Here is a 12,156-nt window from a genome sequence, read left to right on the forward strand (position 1 = left end):
TGGGAAACGTGTTGTTTGGTGTGTCAGAAAAAGAGGAGGAAACCATTTCTTCAGTCAAGCTGTCCAATTATCTGCTGTTCTGCTATCTGAGGAGAGAGTCTGAAGATCACTGCCTGTGAATGTCAATTTAAAAACATTTGAACATTGGTCACATACACATGGTTAGCAGATGTTATTGCGAGTGTAGCGAAATGCTTATGCTTCTAGTTCTGACAGTGCAGTAATATCTACAGGTAATCTAACAATTCCACAACAACTACACCCAAATCTAAGTAAAGGAATGGAATAAGAATATATACATATACATATATGGATGAGCAATGACCGAGTGGCATAGGCAAGATGCAATAGATGGTATAAAATACAGTATATACATATGAGATGAGTAATGCAAGATATGTAAACATTGTTAAAGTGGCATTATTAAAGTGACTAGTGATCCATTTATTAAAGTGGCCAATGATTTCAAGTCTGTATGTAGGCAGCAGCCTCACTGTGTTAGTGGTGGCTGTTTAACAGTCTGATAGCCTTGAGATAGAAGCTGTTTTTCAGTCTCTCGGTCTCAGCTTTGATGCACCTGTACTGACCTCGCCTTCTGGATGGTAGTGGGGTGAACAGGCAGTGGCTCGGGTGGTTGTTGTGATCTTTTTGGCTTTCCTGTGACATCGGGTGCTGTTGGTGTCCTGGAGGGCAGGGAGTTTGCCGCACCACCCTCTGGAGAGCCCTGTGGCTATGGGCGGTGCAGTTGCCGTACCAGGCGGTGATACAGCCCGACAGGATGCTCTCAAATGTGCATCTGTAAAAGTTTGTGAGGGTTTTACATTTCTTCAGCCTCCTGAGGTTGAAGAGGTGCTGTTGCACCTTCTTCACCACACTGTGTGTGTGGGTGGACCATTTCAGTTTGTCCATGATGTGTACGCCGAGGAACTTAAAACGTTATACCTTCTCCACTGCTGTCTCGTCGATGTGGATAGGGGGGTTCTCCCTCTGCTGTTTCCCGAAGTCCACAATCATCTCCTTTGTTTTGTTGGCCTTGAGTGAGAGGTTGTTTTCCTGACACCACACTCCAAGGGCCCTCACCTCCTCCCTATAGGCTGTCTTCATTGTTGGTTATCAAGCCTACTACTGTTATGTTGTCTACAAACTTGATGATTGAGTTGGAGGCGTGCATGGCCACGCAGTCATGGGTGAACAGGGAGTACAGGAGTGGGCTGAGCACGCACCCTTGTGGGGCCCTAGTGTTGAGGATCAGCGAAGTGGAGATGCTGTTTCCTACTTTCACCAGCTGGGGGCGACCCATCAGGAAGTCCAGGACCCGGTTGCACAGGGCGGGGTTCAGACCCAGGGCCTCAAGCTTAATGATGACCTTAGAGGGTACTATGGTGTTGAATGCTGAGCTGTAGTCAATGAACAGTATTCGTACATAGGTATTCCTCTTGTCCAGGTGGGATAGGGCAGTGTGCAGTGTGATGGCAATTGCATCGTCTGTGGACCTATTGGGGCGATACGCAAATGAAGTGAATAACTACACTGTTTGTATTCGGCCATATTCCCAGTCAACTTTCCACGATTAAATGTTGTGGTTCGTGCTTTCAGTTTTGAGCGAATGCCGCCATCTATCCACGGTTTCTGGTTAGGGTAGGTTTTAGTAGTCACAGTGGGCACAACATGTCCTATGCACTTCCTTATAAACTCACTCACTGAATCAGCGTATAAATCAATATTATTCTCTGAGGCTACCCGGAACATGTTCCAGTCCACGTGATCAAAACAATCTTGAAGTGTGGATTCCGATCGGTCAGACCAGCATCGAATAGTCCTTGTTACGAGTACATCCTGTTTGAGTTTCTGCCTATAGGAAGGGAGAAGAAAAATGGAGTTGTGGTCAGATTTGCCAAAGGGAGGGCAGGGGAGGGCCTTGTATGCATCACGGAAGTTAGAGTAGCAGTGATCCAGAGTTTTGCCGGCGCAAGTACTACAGTTGATAGAATTTAGGTAGCCTTGAGCTCAAATTAGCTTTGTTAAAATCCCCAGCTACAACAAATGCAGCCTCAGGATATATGGTTTCCAGTTTGCATAAAGTCCAGTGAAGTTCCTGGAGGGCCGTCGTGGTATCGGCTTGAGGGGGGATATACACAGCTGGGACAATAACCGACAAGAATTCTATTGGGAGATAATACGGTCAGCATTTGATCGCATGGAATTCTAGGTCAGTTGACCAAAAGGACTAGAATTCCTGCATGTTGTTACAATTACACCATGAGTCATTAATCATGGAACGTACACCCTCACCCTTCTTCCCGGAGAGATGTTTATTTCTGTCGATGCGAAGCACAAAGAATCCCTGTGGATGTTTTCCATTTCAAATTCAATTTCTGTCCTTTGTTCAGCAACACCTTGATGCGAGCAAGACAATTTGTTACAGAGTAACTATTAAAACAGAGTTTAATAAAAACCTCTCGGAAGGCTTTAATAGATTGTATTAGGTATCTGCAGATTTCATCCGTTGGAACGGAACCTTCTACGGTGACTGTGGAACTATACTCCTCACTGTGCAGAATACGTGTCTGGAAGAAAACCCAACTTGGATTCATTGGGATATTGAAAACAGAACACTGCCTAACTTGAAAGAGCCTGCAGAAGGATCATAAAATGACCCCCAATTTGTTTCTGCTTTTGTTATGACTACAATACACAGGTACAAAAGAAAAGTAGTGTACAGGATACAGTAACTTTTTCCTCTGATTATTTAATTCAGCAATAGTGATTCATGGGATGATAAGCTTTATGAAACACACCACCCAAGGTGATCATATAAATGAAACAGGCTTCACATGGCCATAGAACTGCTGTAAGAGATTGTCACTCGACCAGCGTATGGTTTTGCACGGCTGCAACCAGATCACTTAAAATAAGATTTTTGGTTGTTTTCTCTCCAAGATACAGATGCCGTATCTTAATTTCATCATCATGTTGATGCATGAATGTTCCTGCACGGCAGGAAATGGACACTTGTAGTGTATCCAAGGTTTAAAAAGGCCTCTAATGTTTGTAATTTCCAGTTTAACAAAGTGTCCTAATGAAAAATGGATCAACCCCTACAAAACAAAATCATAAATTATATTCCACATTTCCTGTTGCTGCAGGGTTATTTTACTGCTGTAGTGAACTGGCTCAAATGAAGGTCCTACATCTGTTCAGCAATGAGAACACATTTTCACAAACACTCATCATTCATGAGTTGTTCTGCATCTGGTTAGGGAAAGGGAATACCTAGTCAGTGGCACAACTGAATGCATTCAACCAAAATGCCTTTGGCATTCAACCCAAACCCTCTGAATTAGAGGTGCGAGGGGCTGCCTTAATCAGCACCCAGTTGTTGGGGGGTAACTGTGGTCCATGTAGCTCAGTTGGTAAAGCATAGTGCTTGCAATTCCAGGGTTTTTGGTTTGATTCCCATGGGGGACTGGTATCAAAATGTATGTACTAACTAATGTAAATTGCTCTGGATAACAGCATTTACAAAAATGTAACTGCTCAAGGGCAGAACAGCTCAGGGATTCAAACCAGCAACCTTTCAGTTACTGGCCCAATGCTCTTAACTGCTAAGCTACCTGCCGCTGGTCCATTTTGTGTTCAAAGTGGACCAGAACTCACTTGTACAGAGAATCTCACATTTTCTACTGTTTGAGTGCCGGCACCTTTTTAGAGAATACAGGCTCATAAATATAAAACCTGGTACACAAATATGATGTACTTTAATCCACTTCAAGCCCTGTTCAGCACTATTCTGTGAACAAGCCCTGTTCAGCACTATTCTAAGAACAAGCCCTGTTCAGCACAATTCTAAGAACAAGCCCTGTTCAGCACAATTCTAAGAACAAGCCCTGTTCAGCACTATTCTAAGAACAAGCCCTGTTCAGCACTATTCTAAGAACAAGCCCTGTTCAGCACTATTCTAAGAACAAGCCCTGTTGCATTATTCAGAACAAGCCCTGTTCAGCACTATTCTGAGAACAAGCCCTGTTCAGCACTATTCTAAGAACAAGCCCTGCACTATTCAGCAGCCCTGTTCAGCACTATTCTAAGAACAAGCCCTGTTCAGCACTATTCTAAGAACAAGCCCTGTTCAGCACTATTCTAAGAACAAGCCCTGTTCAGCACTATTCTAAGAACAAGCCCTGTTCAGCACTATTCTAAGAACAAGCCCTGTTCAGCACTATTCTAAGAACAAGCCCTGTTCGGCACTATTCTAAGAACAAGCCCTGTTCGGCACTATTCTAAGAAAAGGCACCGTTCAGCACTATTCTAAGAACAAACCCTGTTCAGCACTATTCTAAGAACAAGCCCTGTTCAGCACTATTCTAAGAACAAGCCCTGTTCAGCACTATTCTAAGAACAAATATTTCGACCTACTAGAAACAGAGTGCTCTCTGGAAGTCATGAGAAGAAAACACACTTTACTATAGCACTCAGAAGGAACAAGTGTGTATGACTTCACTGACTACTAAGGAGGACACTAAAACCACTAAAGAGCCCTAAAGACAGGCTGGGTGGTCAGAACAGGTCGAGACACATCCTATGCACAAAGGTAGACTGAAAACCTACTCAGAAGATTAAGCTTAATATGTCTGTATGGAATGGTGCACATTCCCTCATCTTTAATGGCTATTGTTTACCTGTTGTGTTTACTGAATACAGCACAGAACGTTGTTTTCCTGTGCTGCTACATTATTAGGAGTTAGTAACAAACATAACTCAATGAAGTACTATTGTTGACAGTTTACCATGATGGAATGTGAATTGATTGTCCTAATTTAGCTGCATGCCCTCATGCATTTGAAATTCTGAGTTAAACACAAATCTAAAAATAATTTCTGAGAAGTGCATGAACTTGTTTTACTTGCCAAAATGATCATTCTCTTGAAGGGCATATTGTTATAGAAAACAAAAACATGGGCAGGTTCCAGAAATCAGTCCAGAAATGTGATGGAAGTTAAGGTCAATGCTGGGAGCGAACCCTCTACTGGACCAGAAATGACCAGATCAGAGATTCATGAGATACAATGTTCTTATGAACTATAAATGGGCCGTGAAAAACCTCAACATCTGAGCCAAAGGTCAACCATCTGATACTGTCTCAAAGAACCTACTACAGTCGTCACAGGACAGAGGATGAAGTCTACCTGTTAACATTTATGTCCAGTACAGGGCCACTATAAAAGTCTCTCCCAAAATGAGAATCCTGCTTCACGGGACCTACCAAATCCTACTACCCCTTTAACACACACACACACACACACACACACACACACACACACACACACACACACACACACACACACACACACACACACACACACACACACACACCACAAGCACCATCTGGAGTGTTTCACAAACATTTTGATGTGTTGAACCAGAAGGCTGTTATGAATCTTTTCTATGTGATTTAAGATTGAAGAACAGTGAATGGACCCAGATGAATTTGCATAGATGACCTATAAAACAAGGAGAGGAATCAAGACTACATTTGGATCCAGGGGGAAGAACAATGATCTTAAATGTTTTTCCAGTTTCTCCTGAGCTGAGAGGGTGACGTCACCATGTGACAATGGAGAGAAGGGAACTCTTCAGCTGTTCTGGGCCTGTCCTCATAAAGAGTCACGGTGTAGGAGTACTGATCTAGGATAAATGTTGCCTTTTAGATCATAATGAATATGATTATATAGACAGGGGGACCTGATCCTAGATCAGGAGTCCTACTCTGAGACGCTCTCTGAATACAGGCCCTGGTCTCAACTCCAGGGTGTTCAAATTCAATCGCTTCAGAGTAAATAAACATCTTTCTATATATATATATATATATATATATATATATATCACAAAAACCCATTGTCTGGACCTAAACTCTCCAAACTCAACAGTTCTTGGTGCAATCCATAACAATCCTTAGAGTTATTTCCTGTGTATGTATATGCCTCCTACAGAGGATGCCTCCAGGACAGGGGTTGGTTGGCTTTGTTCAAATGACGCGCATTCCTTGATGATGCTCTCACTACACGATTTCTTTGCCCTGTCTGCGGACTGCGGGACACAAAGGTTATCACAGCTCAGCTTGTAGAGAAAATTCTCTGTACTCATGATAATGAGTCATTGGCGCCCTCTGCTGGAGTTTAGCTGTCTGTTTGCGCCTGCAAGAATGCGATTCAATATGATCAATACATTTTTCTAATCGACAAATAAACACAGTGCGTGCACTGTTTTAATTCAATAATTCAAATATAGCTCGTATTTAACGTGTCTTATTGCCTCTTTGCTGTTTTTAAAAGTTTTAAAACTGTTTTTTCAGTCTTGCTGAAAAGGATGTTGGGATGTCGTTGTTATGGCAACGTTTTCAAGGCATTCAACAAAACAGAGAGGCTGAGATTTACTGAAGCATTTTGTTGTTTAGCTAGCTAGCTCACAACAACATTTACAAATAGCTCTACTTCCCAGAGCTAACTTTTATGGCATAATGCTGGATCATTATTTTGACAAACTTGGAGTCACAGGTGAATAAAGGGACTGTTACAGGTAAGAATAACAGAGTGTAATTGTAACAGTTAACGTTAGCTACCTATAGCTATTTCCTCTTTCCCCAGTTAGTTTACACGAGCCTGGTCAAATAGTTGTAACTAGTAGTTAACTTTAGCAGTTTTGAGTAGGAAGCGAATTTTTCGGTTCTGTTTAGCTAAAATGATTCATTCGTATCATCTAAATCCAATGCCCTCTAGCCGGTAACGGTATATCACAGATAGAACAATGATCATTGACATTGCACCTTGCAAATGAACACAAACAGTGATGCGCGTCTAGAAAATGAGTTAGGAGTGGAAAAGGTTCATTTGGAGCCCTGAACACAGGCCTAGTCTCCAGTTGAAACGGGTTCAATAGCCTTTCTACCAGTATTTATTGTATTCTTATTAGGCCTAACAATTCGGCAAAAATGTGTTGATTTCACGTTTGTTGACACTCAACCAAATGTTAATCAAAACTAGACATTGAGCTGACGCCTGTGCTCAGTGGGAAGTAAGTCTGGAGAGGATAGTGACTTGACTTACTGTAAGAGGCCCACTGGGCCAGCAGCCATGGTTTAGAGGGGTCCAGCAAAGCAGCTGGGTTTAGTATTTTCTGTAGGTTCCAGAACACTGAGCTGTGTCCCATATGGCACCCTATTCCCTATAGTGGACTACGTTTGACCAGAACCAATGCGACCCATATGGGGCCTGATCAAATGTACTACACAATAGGGAATAGGGTGCCATTTGGGACACATTCTAGGTCAAAGACTGGAGCTGGAGGCTATGAGGGTTGCAGCAGTCTGTCTTTCATCAGTGTAATGTAGAGTGGATAGAATACACAAGGCTAAGATTTTGTATATTCCTGTAAATACTTTGCAAAGTGTTATGGGTTGCGTCAATTGAATCTGGTATCAGGATAAGTATGACGCTGAGTCATCGATTGTATACTATGTACTTTTTATTAGCTAAGCAATAAGTGGTAAATGCAATTTTCGTATATACGGGCTCTCTGTCACACCTCGCAGGGCAAACAGAGAACTGACTTGTTCCTGACAAAATTATTATAATATACTCTGACAGAAGTAGTTCCTGCTTCCAAGCCGGCCTGTCAGAGTAGAGACTGGGCATGGTTTAAACTCACTCAGCCTATCGTTGATTGTTGGTCACCCGAGCTGGTCCCAGCCCCCTAGACGCTTCAGCGGTCAGTCGTTGTAGTTGTGTAGAGTATCTATGCGCCCATGCTCGATCCAGTTATCACGCACCTGGCTCCTGTTATCTAACAAAAGACCGTTTGTTCTCGCAACACTACGTTCTGAATGTGCCCCCCACAACTCATTGCACAGTTCCTGTCTTCATGTTATTCTGTATTTTTCCATCATGAGAAAGGCCCATGGCCCTGAAACTGTTAACAATGTTTCAAGTCAGCTATGTTGCATAACACATACATCCACACAAGCCAACAGCAGATAATATTCAATCACATATATGGTAACGGTCTATAGTGCATAACACAGAATCCTCACAAAAGCCAATAAATGTAAAATAATCTTGTAAATGACTAGTAGTTACGAAATTGTCTAGTGCTCTTCTTCTTTAGAAGATCATGAAAATGCTGACTAATCCTGTCTGTCTGCTGTCTGTCTGCTATCTTCTCCCTGCTGTCTCTGTCTGTCTGTCTGTCTGTCTGTCTGTCTGTCTGTCTGTCTGTCTGTCTGTCTGTCTGTCTGTCTGCGTGCGTGTTTGTCTGTCTGCGTGTGTGTGACAGGGCCACTATGAGCCAAGCTGGGGAGCAGACCAACCCACCCAGTGGAGGAGGTGAGGAGGAGACTACTCCTTTATCAGCCCTGGCTCCTGATGCTGCCCTACAGGAGGAGAGCCTGGCCCTGGGCCCCACTCACGTCTCTGCCAGCCCAGCCTTCCAGTGCTTAGACCAGGTAACACATACTCTTTTCACGCTACTGAGACAAACCGAGCCGAGCTGACCCCTACTGGGCTGACCTAGTTATTTATCCACCATAGTTGCTAGAACTCTGTCACCATGACCAGTTGAAACCAGAGGTCTCTTCACAGTCCCCAGGTCCAGAACAGAGGCTGAGAAACACACAATATTAAATAGAGCCATGACTACATGGAACTCTCTGCCACCACAGATAACACTTTACGGCATGACTGTGAAGAAACACTGATATTTTGATGTATTTTGTATTGTAATATGTATTGTAATATGTATTGTAATATGTATTGTATTATATTATATATTGTAATATGTATTGTATTATATTATATATTGTAATATGTATTGTATTGTGTATTGTAATATGTATTATTTATGTATTGTAATATGTATTATATGTATTGTAATATGTATTGTATATTGTATTATATATTGTATTATATATTGTATTATGTATTGTATTGTATATTGTATTATATATTGTATTATGTATTGTATTATGTATTATATTGTATATTGTATTATGTATTGTATTATATATTGTATTATGTATTATATTGTATATTGTATTATGTATTGTATTATATATTGTATTATGTATTATTTATGTATTGTAATATGTATTATTTATGTATTGTATTATATATTGTATTATGTATTATTTATGTATTGTAATATGTATTATTTATGTATTGTATTATATATTGTATTATGTATTGTATTATGTATTATTTATGTATTGTAATATGTATTATTTATGTATTGTAATATGTATTATTTATGTATTGTAATATGTATTATTTATGTATTGTATTATGTATTGTATTGTATATTGTATTATGTATTGTATTATATATTGTATTATGTATTGTATTATGTATTGTATTATATATTGTATTATGTATTGTATTATATATTGTATTATGTATTGTATTGTATATTGTATTATGTATTGTATTATATATTGTATTATATATTGTATTATGTATTGTATTATGTATTGTATTATGTATTGTATTATATATTGTATTATGTATTGTATTATGTATTGTATATTGTATTATGTATTGTATTATATATTGTATTATGTATTGTATTATGTATTGTATATTGTATTATGTATTGTTGTAACGGTTTTCTAGTGGTGATGAAGGAGAGTCGGACCAAACTGCAGCGTGTCGATTGCGATCCATATTTATTAAACAAAAACACTAAACACTACAAAACAATAAACATAAGGAAAACCGAAAACAGCCTATCTAGTGCAAACTAACAGAGAGTACAAGTAAGACACTAAGGACAATCACCCACGACAAACTCAAAGAATATGGCTGCCTAAATATGGTTCCCAATCAGAGACAACGATAAGCACCTGCCTCTGATTGAGAACCACTCCAGACAGCCATAGACCTTGCTAGACAACCCACTAAGCTACAATCCCAATACCACCACCAAAACCCCAAGACAAACACACCACAATTACAAAAAACCCCATGCCACACCCTGGCCTGACCAAATACATAAAGATAAACACAAAATACTTTGACCAGGGCGTGACAGAACCCCCCTAAGGTGCGGACTCCCGAACGCACCTCAAAACAATAGGGAGGGTCCGGGTGGGCGTCTGTCCATGGTGGCGGCTCCGGCGCGGGACGTGGACCCCACTCCTTTAATGTCTTAGTCCCCTCTCCCTTCGTCCCTGGATAGTCCACCCTCGCCGCCGACCATGGCCTAGTAGTCCCCACCCAGAACCCCACTGGACTGAGGAGCAGATCGGGACTGAAGGACAGCTCGGGACCGAGGCAGCTCGGGACTGAGGGGAAGCTCGGGAGTGAGAGAAAGCTCGGGAGTGAGAGAAAGCTCAGGAGTGAGAGAAAGCTCAGGAGTGAGAGGAAGCTCAGGAGTGAGAGGAAGCTCAGGAGTGAGAGGAAGCTCAGGAGTGAGAGGAAGCTCAGGCAGGTAGATAGATCTACCAGCTCCTGGCTGGCTGGTGGTTTCAGCAGATCCTGGCTGACTGGCAGATCCTGGCTGACTGGCAGATCTGGAAGAGTCTGGTTGACTGGCAGATCTGGAAGAGTCTGGTTGACTGGCAGATCTGGAAGAGTCTGGTTGACTGGCAGATCTGGAAGAGTCTGGTTGACTGGCAGATCTGGAAGAGTCTGGTTGACTGGCAGATCTGGAAGAGTCTGGTTGACTGGCAGATCTGGAAGAGTCTGGCTGACTGGCAGATCTGGAAGAGTCTGGCTGACTGGCAGATCTGGAAGAGTCTGGCTGACTGGCAGATCTGGAAGAGTCTGGCTGACTGGCAGATCTGGCGGCGCTGGGCAGATCTGGCGGCGCTGGGCAGACTGGCGGCGCTGGGCAGACTGGCGGCGCTGGGCAGACTGGCGGCGCTGGGCAGACTGGCGGCGCTGGGCAGACTGGCGGTGCTGGGCAGACTGGCGGTGCTGGGCAGACTGACGACGCTGGGCAGACTGACGACGCTGGGCAGACTGGCGGTGCTGGGCAGACTGGCGATGCTGGGCAGACTGGCGACGCTGGGCAGACTGGCGACGCTGGGCAGACTGGGGGCACTGGCGGCGCTGGGCAGACTGGCGGCACTAGCTGCTCCATATAGGCTGACAGCTCTGGCGGCTTCTTACAGACTGACCGCTCTGGCGGCTCCGTGCTGACTGGCAGCTCCTTGCAGACTGGCAGCTCCTTACAGACTGACAGCTCCGTGCAGACTGACAGCTCCGTGCAGACTGACAGCTCCGTGCAGACTGGCAGCTCTATGCAGACTGGCAGCTCCATGCAGACTGGCAGCTCCATGCAGACTGACTGCTCTATGCAGACTGACATCTCTGGCTGCTTCATGCAGACTGACATCTCTGGCTGCTCCATGTAGACTGGCTGCTTCATGCAGACTGGCAGCTCGGGCTGCTTCATGTAGACTGACAGCTCTGACTGCTCCATGCAGACTGACAGCTCTGGCTGCTTCATGCAGACTGGCAGCTCTGGCTGCTCCATGCAGACTGGCATCTCTGGCTGCTCCATGCAGACTGACAGCTCTGGCTGCTCCATGCAGACTGGCTGCTTCATGCAGACTGGCAGCTCTGGCTGCTCCATGCAGACTGACAGCTCCATGCAGACTGACAGCTCTGGCTGCTCCATGCAGACTGACAGCTCTGGCTGCTCCTTGCAGACTGGCAGCTCTGGCTGCGCTGAACAGGCGGGAGACTCCGGCAGCGTAGGAGAGGAGAAAGGTTCTGGCTGCGCTAAACAGGCGGGAGGCTCCGGCAGCGCTGTAGAGGAGGAAGGCTCTGGCTGCGCTAAACAGGCGGGAGACTCCGGCAGCGCTGGAGATGAGGAAGGCTCTAACAGCGCTAGATAGGCGGGAGACTCCGGCAGCGCAGGAGAGGAGAAAGGCTCTGGCTGCGCTAAACAGGCGGGAGGCTCCGGCAGCGCTGTAGAGGAGGAAGGCTCTGGCTGCGCTGAACAGGCGAGGCACACTGAAGGCCTGGTGCGTGGTGCTGGAACTGGTGGTACTGGATCGAGGACACGCACAGGAAGCCTGGTGCGGGGAGCTGCTACCGGAGGGCTGGGGTGTGGAGGTGGTACTGGATAGACCGGACCCTGCAGGCGCACTGGAGCTCTTGA

General features: G+C 44.1%; 1 protein-coding gene across 1 annotated transcript in view; it reads left to right on the forward strand.

The window, feature by feature from the left end:
• Positions 1-6,390: 6,390 nt before the first annotated feature.
• ccdc146 (coiled-coil domain containing 146) overlaps positions 6,391-12,156 on the forward strand; it is a gene marked incomplete at its 3' end in the record, with an annotated part of 52,428 nt that continues 46,662 nt past the window's right edge. The window contains 2 exon segments of the mRNA XM_042315522.1: positions 6,391-6,576; positions 8,329-8,497. Of these exon segments, the coding sequence (XP_042171456.1) occupies positions 8,336-8,497 (162 nt within the window).

This window comes from Oncorhynchus tshawytscha, unplaced genomic scaffold (assembly GCF_018296145.1).
Source record: "Oncorhynchus tshawytscha isolate Ot180627B unplaced genomic scaffold, Otsh_v2.0 Un_contig_6710_pilon_pilon, whole genome shotgun sequence".
In the NCBI taxonomy this organism is placed as follows: domain Eukaryota; kingdom Metazoa; phylum Chordata; class Actinopteri; order Salmoniformes; family Salmonidae; genus Oncorhynchus; species Oncorhynchus tshawytscha.